The sequence below is a fragment of the Enoplosus armatus genome, chromosome 9 (genome assembly GCF_043641665.1).
Source record: "Enoplosus armatus isolate fEnoArm2 chromosome 9, fEnoArm2.hap1, whole genome shotgun sequence".
NCBI lineage: Eukaryota > Metazoa > Chordata > Actinopteri > Centrarchiformes > Enoplosidae > Enoplosus > Enoplosus armatus.
Window position 1 is genome coordinate 25,343,000 of NC_092188.1, and position 15,182 is coordinate 25,358,181.

A 15,182-nucleotide genomic window follows, 5' to 3' on the forward strand; every position below is an offset into this window, starting at 1 on the left:
CTCGCCGCCAGCGTCTCCAAAAATGTTTGGCCGCATTGGGTCAGAGTGTACTTACGGGGGTGCACATTCTCCCGTCAGGTTTCTCCTTATACACCAGTGGTTCCCAGCCTTTCTCTTAAGGGACCCCTATTTTACCATTGTGTATACACTGACAACCCCCGCCCACTTAAGAAGGGGATAAAAAATAGCCTACTTCTTTTGAAATATCTTTACGTATCTTTCATTATATTCAATGCATAGAATACAATAACAGCACAGGACAATTAACTGTACAATTAACCCAAATAGTGAACTTAATATCTGCAGGAAGTTTGTGTTAAACTATTGATTTGTATACATTTCTATTTCCTGTGGATACTTTTATTTTTATATACACAATTCTATGTCCGTATTACGATTTTCTTTTGATTTCACTATCATACATATGTTTTAGTAGTCCAAGCAGCCTGGCTTTATAATGGATAAATAAAATAACCCTTACATTTATTCGTCGTCTTCACAGAAATGATTTAATATGTATTTAATAATACATAAAAAAGACGTCCAGGTTAGGAACCTTTCTGCGTGGGAAGTGGCGTACGCCTCTTTCAGGCCCCGTTTTGTGTGTATGCAATGGTTATAACATGAGTTACATTGCCACTGTTGTGAGTTAAAATGATGAATCTTGTTTTTCCTGTTAAAGGTCAATTAACACCCCCCCCCCCCCTCCTAAAAAAAAAAAGTCATTTTAAAGGGCACTAGTGTTCACCTGAAAAACAAGGAGTTCAAATAAATAGGTCTAGCCTGTTACACCTGGGAAGATACACGCCGGTCTTGACTCAAACTGTCGGCTTGTTCCTTTGCTTAGCTCAAGCACTCCTTGGAACACCTTGAACTGGTCCAGTAGCTTCTGGTTCTCTGATGCACCAAGATGACACAGTGTGCAGAGTACCTCAAATGCATTTATTATGAAAGATTAGAAATCTCGAAAGCCCACAGTTTACAAATAGAGACTGGTAGAATCTATAGTTTTATGATTACATTGAATCAGGTGGAAATTTAAGGTATGGAGATGTGTTTGAATACATTACTTCAGTTATTCAAGATATCAATTTTAAGTTTCACAGCAAAAAAAAAAAGAAAGGGATCCACAGTTGTGGGATCCCTGTGATATGTAGCGTGCACGTGTGACAGGTAGCAGCAGCAGCTCCTCTACGAATTCTTCTGTGGCACTTTGATGGTCACCTGACAACACAGACAGACAGAAGGCTCAGGATTTCAAGGTGTATCTCAGTGTATGATCATCTATTCAAATAAACAAAATAATATATATTTGATTTAATCAAATCAATCGCTTCTTCTGTAGAAGTTTTGATTGCGATTAACTAAACTGACAATTCTACATTGTACTAAGTTGAGCATTAGCTTTGCATGCTGAGAGGAAGAGGGATTCGTCTAATAAGCTTCAAATATGTACATGATGGTGTAATATTCTTAGTAATTACCGTTTTGACTTCTGTGTAGTTGTCCAGACCATACTCTCCCAGCTCTCTGCCGTTACCTGAAGCCTTATAACCTCCAAACGGAGCCTGAGCCCCGAACACATCATAACAGTTGATCCTGCAGAGGAACACACACATTAATAATAAATAAACTCAAACAACACCTTGGACAGACTTCAAAAAAGTTATATGGGACAGTCAATGGGCCTTTATTATTAGGTATCCACACACTATTCTAAAAAATATTATTATTGCATTCTAAAGAGTGCAGTCTAGACCTGCTCGATATGAGAAATCCACTTTTAATCGTCTGACTTTTGTCCTCTTGTCTGGTTAATTCCAGTGAGGCTACACTGAGGAAGGCGGTTGTATATTTATAACTGATGATCAGAGGCACGCACCGGCTGCAAAGTGCCCCCTGTAGAAAAGGAATGTAATGTTGGTTTGGACACAAGGGCCCCGTGGTGTGACGTGTACACGTTGACATGTTAATGCACTTTACTTTGCAGCCGAAATGTGCTCTTTGATTTAATAGATCTGTCGTACAACATCTTCAAGTCACGGTGCTTTTGTTGTGTAAAACATTCTGGTACTCTTACCCTACAGGGTACTACACTAACACTGCCTTCACATGTACAGCAACAAAACACGCAGGAAGAGGCGGGACACCAGTCAAACTACACAAACTAATCCCCTGCTGTAAAATGTGAATATTGGACGAGAGAGCCAAGATATGCAGATTACAGACAAGTAAAAAAAAAAAACTCGTACCAGACTGTGCCGGCACGGAGCCCATTGGAGACGTAGTTGGCCTTATCAATATCCTTGGTGAACACAGCGGCGGCTAGACCATATTTAGTGTCGTTGGCTCTCGTCACCGCCTCCTCCAGCGTTTTAAACTTAAAGATCTGCATCACTGGGCCGAAGATCTGCAGGGGAGAAACATGACAGAAAAGAAAACAAAGATGAAACCACTTCAATCAATCGTGTCAATAATTAACAAAAAGTGACAAAAAGGCCACACATCCACAGACCAGAACAAAGCAGCAGCAGTCTGAGCCAGATACACAAACAACAGTACAGACATCGAGCGGTATCTTTTTGTTCATACCTTCCTGACATTTGACCGGGGCGCGCGGTGTATGACGGTATTTGTGTTAAGAAGTCATTGTAGCATGTATGACACTGTCTCGCCTACAATACGGTGCGTCTAATATGAGTCTTAGCTGGGTTTAAGTAACAATCTCCAGGATTTTCATTCTGTTAAGACATTTATTTTAATTGCACAATCTACCAAATGGAGGTAACCAACTGCAGTCCCCAGGTCTGCGAGCCAGTGGGAAGGGGGTGGGTCACTTCCTTTGGTGTCCTCAAAAGTGAGATGCGTCACTTCTGTTAGCTTTATTTCTAATTTTATTAAACCAGGTTTGAATATGTTCATGTTGCTCTGCTGCAGATTCTCAGTAGCGTTAACATGATGTTTTTTTTTTGGTCAGGTTAAAAAAAAAAAAACAAGCTGAATATTCTTTCCTTCAGTGTGTTAAGTGTCAAAGTAAAACTCTTAAATTAACTACAAAAATACAACCTGGTTGACCTTCCATAAAGAGCAGGTGATGTTAGCCTGACGGAGAAGCTAACATTTTTGTTAGCCCTACAAAACCGTGAGAAACAGAGTCACACTGAGAATATAAACCTCCCTCGTGTGTGTCAGGTTTTGAAATCATACTGCCGTTAAAAAAAAGGTAGACATAAAATATAGAAATGAAAACACACTTTCCAGTATTTTCTGACTCCTTCCCTCTCAGGATAAAAAGGTAACTTCAAACAAAGTCACCAAAAACAACTAGCTAATATTTAATGGTAGCATTCAGGTGGATCCTACTCTAGCTTTTTTTTAATTATTATTATCAAAATGCAAATGCTAGTCACAAACGTCTTAATAAAAGGCCTTAAGATAAAATATATTCCAAAAATATACCCAGTAATAATAATTTCACTCTTTGTGTGGCTTTCTTCAATTTTCACTTCACTTGAAGCAGATTTATTTCAGTCTGAGCGGACTTCCATTTTCACTTCATTTCTTTGACTGACTGTTGTTTATTTAGGCGTTTTAAATCTTCCGTACTATCCTACCTCCTCCCTAGCGATGGTCATGTTGTCCTGGACATCTCCAAACACAGTAGGCTGGATGAAGTATCCTCGGTCCGCAGCCACTCCTCCGCCACACATCAGCTTGGCTCCCTCTCTCTTCCCGCTGCTGATGTAGCCCAGAATCTTGTTGAACTGCTCCTGATCTACCTGGACAGATCATCAGATTGGGTTATGTGTTGTGATCTTGTTCATAACAACTGTGTGTGTGTGTGTGTGTGTGTGTGTGTGTGTGTGTGTGTGTGTGTGTGTGTGTGTGTGTGTTACCTGAGGTCCTTGCTCGGTCTTTAAGTCAAAAGGGTTTCCCACCACTCGTCTCTTAGCCCGCTCAACACTCCGCTCCACGAACTCGTCGTAGATGTCTGCTTGGACGTAGGTCCGAGAGCCGGCACAGCAACACTGGCCTTGGTTGAAAAACAGAGCGAAGTGGGACTGCTCCACTGCGTCTTCCACTGAATGAGGACATGACAAAGACAACCTTAACATTCACTATTTTCAAAATAAAAGAATCCATCATCTGGAGCCGCCCAGGACTTGTCCTCTCTTTAAACAGCAATTAATAGCAGGTGAAAATCTTGTTTTTGCTGACCTCCAGTGGTTTCATTTGTCACCTCTCTGTGTGACAGCACACTGCAATCACTGCTTAAACCTCGGACACAGGCTGTATTGGAAACCGCCCGCTATACCAGCAGTGCGTACAGATTTGGCCAAAATGTACCATGTAGTATGCAGTATGTCAAAAACACCCGGATGTCGTGCTGATCTCCAGTCTGCATGTCTACCTCGCATACTGCGTCCCACAATGCAAAGCGCTGGCGGTGGATTGCCGTTAACGTTACAGAAACTGTCACTTATTTCACCAAAATCTGCTTCTGAACAAATCTGAGGCGATATAAGCAGCCCAGTGACTGAATCTTCTGTGTTCTGGTGTAACAACCATCAATAGTCACAATGCTTAAAACTGAAGTGTGTTGACAGTACATTTGAAAATATTTGAACAATGGTTTCAAATGTGCTGAACAAGATTTAGAATGTGTGATGAATTGAGCTTCAAAAAACGCACCGCTTGTTTTTAGAGATTCAACACGTCGGTCAGAAGATTACATCTGCCCCTTACAGCTTTCGTTACACTTCGTGCCAGCAGTGACACCCAACACTCTCTGCAGCCCCCTTTCACACATGTTTTGGAACATTTCCCGCAGCGATCGGGGATCGACATTCAGGGACATCTGTGCCGCCAATTTTCACCTCAAGACCTCGTAACATTTCAGGGGAATCGTCGATACGGCTGTGAATGAAAGCAGGAACACTGCAGCAACGAGCAAGTAAAGGGGTCGCGTCGGTCTGACGGAAGGACGCTTTCACGTGGAGCGAGCGAACCAATCACAAGACTCCGCTGATGACGTATTTGTACCTGCGACTTGTTTACGGCTGCCTTGTCGATGCGATTAAATACGTTAAGAACACTGACACCAGACAAAAACAGCTCCTCGCCCGCCCGTGTTCCTGAGAACAGTAACGTCTCCCGTCGTGTACATGAAAATCTGGCCTTGCCCCATCTTCTCCTTCTCGTGTTGAGTTTTACGGCAGTTGGCATCCATAAGTGTTGCATTGCCGCCATCTGCTGGACTGTCCTTTGCCCCATCTATTCCGGGATTGCCATCGCATGTGTGAAAAGGCGCGAGACAGAAATGTTCCTGAATGTAGCTGCATGTGTGAATAGTGAAGACCACAAGCTACCACAGGTTATCCCAGTAATTTACTGGGAACTATGCGTAAACCTACTTTTAAATAAAAAGGACACATATTAATATCAGAATTATGGCCACATTAACCTGTTTGGAGACCCTGGGGCAAAAATTAGCTGCTGGGCTCCTATTAAGCCCCATTCTCTCCCCCTCCCCTGAAGGCCTGCATCATGTCAGTGAATACTGTGCCTTCGCTGTGCATATTCAAACAAAGTTACAATCAAATTTCCACAAACCAACTGGCCCACAGTGCACCTGCTGTTTTAGGGGGCTTTGGAAACACAGACAGAACACATACTGTTGGCGTCGGACAGGATGATGTTAGGACTCTTTCCTCCCAGCTCCAGAGTGACTTTCTTCAGGTTACTGCTGCCTGAGGCCTGCTGGATCAGATGACCCACCTGATGGACACAGACGGGGGAGAGAAAGAGATGGTGACACCTGTGCGGCAGCTGAAAAGATTTCATTGGTGGCTATAAAAACCATGACAAGTTGGCCAAGTTTGGAAAGTTGGGTTGACAGCTGCAGTGTAGAAAGTCGCTCTGCTGAACATTATTCTGTGCCTTACAGCACAGACTGCAGGATAAGGCTGGTCTGGAGGTCTATGAAGCTTCCACCCATTCTGTGGTATTTCTCTCTTCTTGCCTTTTACTTTCGTTCAGCGCGAAGTAACCTCACAAACTAAAAGCTGTCCTTTTCTCTTGTTTTAACACATGTTCATCATGTCACATCACATCATGATTTGTTCTTTGGTCTCTTTGCTGTGACTCAGCTGTCACCGTCGGAGAAACACAGTGACCATGTCATACATACACAGTGCCTCAAAAACATAATTCAAGCCTCACCCTGATAAAACACGAAATAATTCACAGGTTTTCACCCTCTTAGTCAATACTTAGAGGCTACGTCAGCAGCAGTTGCAGCCTTCAGTCTACATGGATAGAATCATATCAGTGATTTTGTTTTCGCCAAACCGCTCAAACTCTGCCAAGCTGCATGACCTTCCAAATCTGAGGTCCAGCTGGACTGGCTACCAGTAAGTTTGATTAGTCAACTGTTGTAGTTGACTAATTTCATTCAAAGATGCTCTGCGTTTTAAATATAACAAGTAATAAGCAAGTGTATTCATCACATCAAATGTAATCACATCTGATGTTAAGGAAAACTGTGTTCGTTGAAACATGTAACCTGAAAGTTCTTACAGTTTTACAAAATATGGTGCAGGCTGGAAACAGCCTGTTAAATGCATTCAATTAGGATGCCACCATAGTGTTTGAGGAAGGGTAAGTTAGATTGTTGCCACATAATGAACAATACTGTTAATGTGCTTTGTGTGCTTTATATAGTTTACTGGGTTTGGGGCATTGTTGGATAGAGTGTGTGTGTGTGTGTGTGTGTGTGTGTGTTTATTATATTAAATAAATCATATAAATGAATATATCTGTATACAGCATGTTATGATCCTGCCAACAATAACTAAAAGGCCAAAAAAAAAAAACTGAATTGTCCTACCTCTGTGGAGCCAGTGAAGGCCACCTTGTCAACATCCATGTGCCTTGCAATGGCAGCTCCAGCTGATGGCCCCATGCCAGGCAAGATATTCACGACACCTTCGGGAAAACCCACCTGTGAACCGAACACCAAGTCGACAAAAGCTTGAAAAGGTTTGGTCATTGTTACATTCGTTGCATTGTATCATAGACTGTATATAAAGATGGACGACATGCCAGCTCCCCATCGGCCTCTGGTGACTGGCTGCTGTATAGGTCATAAGCCCCGCCCCCTCCATGTTAGCCGATAGGACATCACACACACACAAGCCCGTCAAAATGTCAGGTTGAGAGAGTACAGAATTTGCTTCTTTGGTTCAATACTTTGTACCCAACTGAATGGTTGAGCTTTCTGGTGATGGGAAGGTAAATTAAGAAAAAAAAGGAAACAAAGTACCTCTTTAATCAGGGCGGCAACATAGAGGGCAGTGAGCGGCGTCTGCTCCGCAACCTTCATCACCACTGTGTTACCAGTCGCGAGGGCAGGGCCGAGTTTCCAGGCCTGCATCAGCAGCGGGAAGTTCCACTGCAGAGAAAGATCCGGAGTAAAAAGGTATGGTCACGTTACACTTGTAGAAATATTCACTTCTACTGAAGCCCGTGTGACGGACTTGCGCTTCCCGTTTCGTTGCAGCTCTGGCTCTGGTTCAACTTTGACCGAGCAGATGGGGGTCACCATTTTTTGGTACATCATCATCATCATCACACAACACAGTTTATAGTTTGAGATTGCTCTGATCAATATGTAGTAATTACTTGTAGCATAGAGGGCAGAAATTTCATTGAACAGAAACGTAACGTGTAAACCGTACTTGAAGGAAAAACAAACTTGCACTGTGCGTGCATCCTGAAGGATCTGAGCTTTCTGACCGCGTTCAGACTAACTTAGGCTCCACACTTTGGAGACTGGTCTGGCTCAACCCATCGTCGCTCTGGGACAGGGGAAAACAAAAACAAAAACGCTCTGGCTTGTTTGTTTTTCTTTAAACCAATCAGTTATTTATCACAGTAACGCATTCCTTTTTGGTGGACGTAATATGTAAAGTCATTTAGTTACTTTTTAATGAGGTAACTGGTTACTTTTTTTCAGTAACTAGCACAGCACTGGTCGTGACAAAAAAGAGAAAATAGTTGTATTACAAACTGTTGTGCAGTGTTTTGTCATCTGATAAGACTTAAAACGCAAAGATCCAATTGTGCATTTCATTTTGCCCCCCCCACCCCCATCACACCCTCTATCGCACCACAACACTCATATCCAGACGCTTCTATTTTTGCCTGTGAACTGGAGCGTTTCCCAGACCCTCTGGTTTAGAGTGACATGGCCTTATATGACCGAGCTCTCATGTTTACTCTTGTTGTAGCTCAGTTAGTCACTTTCCAAAACGATGGACAAGTATACTGCAAATCAGTGGCAAAATCAAAACGTATCAAGGGTTCTGGTTTGACTGTTTTCATTATGTGAGCTATGTAGCTCTTTTTTTGTTTCCATTTTTAGTTTAGTAGATCATCTTTTGGTTATAGCAACCAAATACATCTGGTTTTATGTTGCTTCCCTTACCCCTACGAGCTGTGTCATAACATATGTACACTGTACGTCCTACTACAGGGCGTATACAACTACTGCAGAGAGGTATGGGGAACACTGTCTTTACATAACAAGCTATTGGTCCATAACGTACAATCTACAACGTCTGTGCAGATACACCCCCACTGATGGCATGCGTGTGTCTGAGTAACTCTAGCAGACAGAGCTGCAACGATTACTCGATTCATCGATTGAAAGAAAATTCGTTGCCAACTATTTTGATAATCAATAAATCCTTTCAGTCATTTTTTTTCAAGCAAAAATGTCGAATGTTTGCTGGTTCCAGCTTCTTAAATGGGAGGATTTGCTGCTTTTGTTTGTCGTTTAAGATGGTCAATGTAGAGTCTTTGGGTTTTGGACTTTTGGTTGGACAAAAGTTTTGGACATTTTATAGACTAAATGATTCATCGATTAATCGACAACAAAAACAAACTGCAGCCCTAGTGCAGACATAATTAAAAAGCACCGTAACTGCGACGCACACATTATGCAAATCAACATCTTTCCGTAGACGCTGGCGTCAACGAGTCGCGTCAACGAGTCGCCCCAACCCTACTGCCTACCTCCACCGCCACCGCCACCCCCACCCCCTCACCGGTATGATCTGTCCACAGACTCCGATGGGTTCATGTCTGGTGTAGCAGAAAAAATCTCCATCGATGGGGATGGTCTTTCCCTCCCATTTGTCAGCCCAGCCTGCGTAGTACCTAAACACAACACAGCTGCTTTAGGACATGCGTTGGTTGCTGTGCTCACACCAAAAGTTCAAAGCAGAGTCCCACTCATGTCTTACCTATGAGATTACACTAAAGAGCTAGATGAATCGTCCGCTCAGACGGAGGCAGCCGAAGGCAGCCGAAGGCATCAGTAAGAGGCAACAAGGCAGCGTTATAGCGGGATAGCATTTTTGTGACTTTGTCGGCCACAGGGAAGCAGGCAGTTTTCAAAACACAATGAAAACCCTGAGTTTGTTACCTGAGACATTTCACCACGTTGGGCAGGTCCACGCTGTAGGAAACAGCGTACGGCTTCCCGTTGTCGAGGGTCTCTAGCTCCTGTGGCAACAACACAATATCAGTTTCATGCATGGCAATTTGACATGCTATGTACAACACTGAGCCACGTTAAGTTGCGCAGTATTATGTGTTTCCAAACATCATAGAAGATACACACAATGCTGCTACTGTTAAGAGGCAGCAGAGGAGACGTGTGTATTTTTGGGGAGTCTGGGAGAAGATGCAGTCGTGTTTGCAATATATTTGACAGCCTGGGTTATGTCCATAGAGTGGAGGTGGAGGGTTGAAGATGGTGCTGGCAGGCAGGACTTAAGACTAGTCCACAGTGAATGATTCAAGTTTGGGTTAGTTGAGAAAAAGCAACACTCGCTAACAATTCAACACTAAAAACTAGGAAGAAATAATAACCGTGTAATTGAGTAAATGAGTAATGATGACAAATCTGTACATTGGTTCCCCTGTGGTAGATTGTCTGCTTTTGATCATTAATTAGCCTATTACAAAAGTCTGGCGCCTGTTTGCTGGGCTATTTATTTGAATAAGTTATAAAGATAAAAATAAATTCTATGCTGTTCTGCCTACTAAATGTTCTATACAGCGGTCTCAGCACTGAAGGATTCAATGTGTGTCTGTCTAGTGTGTGTGAATCCTCATGTTGTTTGGGCTGCTATTGCACGTGTAAAACTAAAACACGTGTCACACATATTCGTCCATTCTAAATAGTACATTTTAATCTTGTCAATTAACGGCAACGAGGGTAAATTTCAAAAATCTAAATTAGCATCCCTAATATTGTGACATCCACCCATCAATCTTTAACTTTTAGCGGCGAAGAGCTAAGATTCATTCATTCATGACGCGCCCACTTTTCAACCTTCAAGTCAAAATTCCTCCCAACGTTTCGCCCCGCCTGCCTAACCTGTTTCAATGGGAATCATTAATTCTTGAATGATATGAATCCGGTGTCTCTGACTTATCATTAACAGCATATCCTTTGATTTTTATAGTTGGAACAGTGAAACACGGAGGCAATCAGGTCTGTTCTCACGGTGAAAGTTTCGCACAGGGGAAATGAAATGCACAAATGGGTCGGCTATGCTTCGTTGGATAGGCAGTGTGCAATAGAAATATTTCTTTTGGTTGTTCCATCTTCCCAGAAAAAAATCTTAGGGTTCTTATTCAACTAAAGCACAAGAGTATCATGTTCAAAAAGAAAGCAAAGGAGATGACCAAGAGAAAGACATAATATAGTAGATATTTAAATTAAGGATGGGGTCAGTATTCTGCACCGGCCTATCCTGGGATTTATGAGTGTTTTGACATTTCATAATGACTCACCGCGAGGTAGGCAGAGTCCCTCTCAATGGCATCGGCCAATCGGTGGAGTAGCAGGCCGCGGTGAGAGGCGTCCATCCGCCGCCACGGTGACCCCAACCTAAAGGCATTGCGTGCTGCTTTCACTGCCTTGTCCACGTCTGCCTGGAAATATAACACCACGACATGATTAACTTGGTGGCTTGGTGCTTTTAAAAGAATACTTTCAAAGAAAATGTGTCAAATAAGGATTACAATGGTGGCCAACACTCAAAACATATAATTCTATCAAATATATAATCCACTTCTCCTCTTTTGGTCAGATGCCTGAAATAAGGTCTGTGGTTAACACAAGCTGAAGAGATTTCAATGTTTCGTTCCACGACATAAAATGCGTCAGCAGATACCCCCACTCGTGAATTTTGAAGCTTTTTACGTGTCTTAAAAAGGCGGTTGCTAACTAAAGGAGACTACAGAGGTTAAAACGGACATTAAACGTCTTAATGCCTTGTGATATCAAATGCCCCGAGATTTCTTAAAACTGAATTATAATAATAATTTGACCACCAATTTTTACTTGGTTTAGTAAAACCCACCACTTAGTTTAACAGAAAGCTAGGCAAACTGCTGGAGATCTTGGTGTTATCTTCTTATGCAAATATTTGCTTTGACTTTGAACATTGTCAAGTCATGTTGTTCCCCCCCCCCCCCCAAAAAAATCTCCCAAATTAGGTAATTTCTGTTTTTATTTTTTTCCTCACCTGGACTACTACAGTGCTCTTTGTGCCTGTTCAGAGCTCCTTCACCGCCTCCAATTTGTGCAGAACTCTGCTGCTCGAATTAGCTATTTTTTTAAGTTCCCACATTGTTACCCCCTTGTTCCCTAACCTTACATCTTGCTCGCTTGTACCTGCATGTATGTATCAGTACATACTGTACTGGTGCATGTCAGTACAAATAATTACACCAAACATTGGGCACGTGTTGTACGTTGTGGGCCGTAATCTAAAGCGTTACCATAAGTTCTGGATCTACATACAAAGAACCAAGTGCACTCTGACTGGTTAATGCGTAGACAGGGAGCGCCACCATGGAACAATACTAAGTATGTATGGAGAGTATGATTTACAGAGCAGATCTGCATGCTGTAGCAGAAAAAAATGAATTTCATTTGGACCTTCAGTTGGACCTACCCAGTTCCATTTCAGTTTGAGGTTACTTTCCAGTTCCAGTAAATGCTACCCACCTTCACTGAGCATAAATGAGTGTGTCTGTTACCAGGGAGTTTACCTCATCAGCCTCTGCAACCTGACAGATGACTTCACCGGTTGTTGGGTTGATCGTGGGGAAGGTTTTCCCACTCGCTGCATCCTGCCACTGGTTGTTGATGAACAGCTGAAACAGTCAAATGTCAGTTCATTACAAGGGCTGCATGGGTACCAAAACAACCTCTTGTCATACAAGGGGGAGGGGGGGTCTGCATCAGTATTGTCACTCCTGAGGTTCCTCGAGTTTTCCTTTTGTGTCGACTGGGTTGTCAGGGTTACTGGTGTGGACAAAAAATCTCATGTGCCATTCATAAAATATCCCAATAAAACTGCGGGTGTTATGGAGCAGGCAGCAAGGCATGTAGCCTCTGCACACACACTAACTGGTGGGCCACGTGAGGCATGACAGGAAGCACACCTCAAAATCATGTGACGCTGGAAACAGTTGATGAAAGTAAGATAAATCTGAGGGATCACTATATGATTGAGAAGATAGCACAGGAGACTTTTCCTGCAATTTTTGCTTTGTGAATTACTAGATCATTTTAACTTTTAACGCCAACGCAAATTACAAGCTACAAGGACGCACAGTTAATAATTCACGTTATATAACCTCTCCATGTGAAACTTATCTCTTCCGAGCGGGTTTCGCAATGATTCCTCGCTACACAGAGACTCCTCTCTAGCGTTACTTCGCATCGCGACATTAGCAGGAACTAGTTATATATTACGTTCGAGGGGGGGTGGGTTGGGTTGTCTTTTTCCTGGACCTCAGGTCATACCAAGTACCGTTAGCGTAGTGGCCGTTACCTCCTCGCTGGTACCTGCTCGCTGAGTGGACCGCGTCGAGACTGTTTCGCCGCAGCGGAATCGCTCACACTTGTTGACTGCGCAGTTGGCCAACGACCAACGTCACGTTCAAGTAGCGCGATAATTATATTATACCTTGTTGTAGTGGACGTCGGGCTGGGTGCTGGGTGCTGGGATGGCGGCCGCAGAGTAGTGACGCACCGACAGTCGGCTCAGTCTGGGAAGGGCCCCAGAAAACACGGCACGGAGCATGGCGCTTCTTCCAGCACGTCAACCGAGGCAGAAACAATCTGCGTGTAGCTCAGGACACGGCTGAACAGAGCCGCACACGCCCCCTCCCGCCTCCCGCCTCCCTAGTCCCGCCCATGTTCTGAACTTTATCGTCCTATCTGACTGTAGCTGACAGGTCACGTGACTCCCAGAGCGTTCAGTGGTGATGATCACCTGCCACCTGCGAACCGACTTGTTTGGAGTTATGATTCGCTGCCGCTTGCGGAGCGAGTTAAGTCGTTCCTCGTAAAGAGTCGTTTAGAAAGAACGATTCGTTCGCGAATCCAACATGACTAGCTTTCAGTCTATGGCTCCTAGTGGGGGGTTTAGAGCCAGGACACCACCAGGATTTACCAGGAAACAGAGGCTTTACATGACTCTTATATTCTTGCAGACACGTTCTGTATATTGTAAATACATTTTTTAATGTTTGAAATGTTAAGTGTTGGTGTTGTTGAAAGATTCATTGAAGAAGAAACAGATTCGAATGAAACGTTGCTGTCCTCCAGCTGACGGGATCACATCCTGACACACATCACATCATCTCTCTGACTTTCAGATACCAATATGTATATTTATACATTGCATTATACTAAAATATGGATGCCATTAAATATCATTACACCGGCGTGCATTACGATTAGCAGTGAAGCAATACGTGAGTATGACCTCTGACATCTGTCTTGGCTGTGGGTATAATCTTATTATGTCTGTAAAATAGGGAAAATAACCAAAAAACTATCATGATCTACATTATCTATAATCAGTCATCTAATGTTACCACACAGCCTGTAAACTCTTCCTTTTAGATAGACATCGATGTGACCACTACTGATCAGTACTCCCCATCACTGAGGCACATGACTGGAGATTCCCATTTCACAGACAAAACACACAGCTCTGATGTTATACTTACAGCGACCCAGTTTCATGTGCATGGCTAACACCCACTCCTGTTAATTAGTTCATCTGTTCATCTGCTGGCTGGTAGTAGAGCTCCAAACACAGTAGCCGTAAAAACACAAAACACTGTTAATATCCTGTAACATTTATTGCTGACTCAAAAATATAGCAGTCATCAAAAATCGTATATACTGCAACCCCATAGCGGCGCCATCACGCCCTTCTAATGTTTGGAACTAATGTCATCATTCCAGTCTGGTTGAGGGAAGACGAAATTTGGTGTTGAAAATGCAGACCGGAAGTGCTTTCAGACGGAGAGCAGTGTTTGTTGCAAAGGGTACGATTCGTGCATGCATCTTGATCTACGCGTGAGATTTTGAAAGCTAGATTGCGGCTATCAACTGCAGTGCAGCTTGCATTGATTTTTATTCATTGTATGATAAAGCTTGACTTTCAAACACACACTGGGGCCACTAAATACACACACGCCCCAGCTTGCTTTTCCCTGTGGCTTCAAGTTTTCAGTTTTGCCTATGTGTCTGAGAACCAGCGCCCAGGTGTGAGGATGTCCTAAAATGCACACTATAACCAAGACATGCCTCTGACCATGGGAGATTAGAGAGACCTGTGTTGAGACTGTCAACAGACAGACGTGATGGATTTATGTGATTATGGGACCCCAGGCGAGATTGGAACACTCTTAAGTTATACTCCTGCACTCAAAATGGTGCACTGCACTCTGCTTATTGGGTCTAGCCCTAACCCCTAACCCTTAAAGGTCCCATATTCTGCTCATTTCAGCTCTATATCTTTATTCTGGGACTCCACTAGAGCAGCTTTGCATGATTCACAGTTCAAAAAAGTGTCTGAATACGGGCTGTGTGCATTTCTCCGTGGACTGAGTGTTTTGATCTTTTCACAGTATTTATACAGCACCTAGAGCTGCTTTAGAATCAAACAAGACATGGACAGCTTACTTTCTACAATATGGGACCTTTAAGAGAATAGAGCCAAAACACACACACACATGATGTAGGTCTAAAGGTCAGTATCTGCTGTTGGATACTACAAATTGATCTATTGATA

General features: G+C 43.1%; 1 protein-coding gene across 2 annotated transcripts; it reads right to left on the reverse strand.

Annotated features, from left to right (window-relative positions):
- Positions 1-923: 923 nt before the first annotated feature.
- LOC139289772 (aldehyde dehydrogenase, mitochondrial-like) lies at positions 924-13,222 on the reverse strand. Of its 2 annotated transcripts, XM_070911402.1 has the most exons (13): positions 13,059-13,222; positions 12,136-12,240; positions 10,870-11,010; positions 9,491-9,570; positions 9,111-9,222; positions 7,325-7,453; positions 6,890-7,003; positions 5,676-5,778; positions 3,897-4,081; positions 3,615-3,779; positions 2,253-2,410; positions 1,485-1,599; positions 924-1,224 (listed from the first exon to the last, which is right to left on the reverse strand). In XM_070911402.1, exons 1-13 carry the CDS (start codon positions 13,173-13,175, stop codon positions 1,192-1,194), a joined length of 1,557 nt encoding a protein of 518 aa, XP_070767503.1. In that variant the 5' UTR covers positions 13,176-13,222; the 3' UTR covers positions 924-1,191. The 2 variants fall into 2 exon arrangements, with proteins under 2 accessions (XP_070767503.1, XP_070767504.1); XM_070911403.1 differs by lacking the exon at positions 10,870-11,010.
- Positions 13,223-15,182: the final 1,960 nt, after the last annotated feature.

What these genes read in the sequence shown, in the direction of transcription:
- LOC139289772 (XM_070911402.1), bottom strand. Translation starts at nt 13,175, where the DNA reads ATGCTCCGTGCCGTGTTTTCTGGGGCCCTTCCCAGACTGAGCCGACTG. An exon ending in TGACCATCGCTAGGGAGGAG is followed by an intron (nt 2,411 to 3,614) that starts GTAGGATAGTAC and finishes TCTCCCCTGCAG; the next exon opens with ATCTTCGGCCCAGTGATGCA. An exon ending in ACTACACAGAAGTCAAAACG is followed by an intron (nt 1,225 to 1,484) that starts GTAATTACTAAG and finishes CTGTGTTGTCAG; the next exon opens with GTGACCATCAAAGTGCCACA.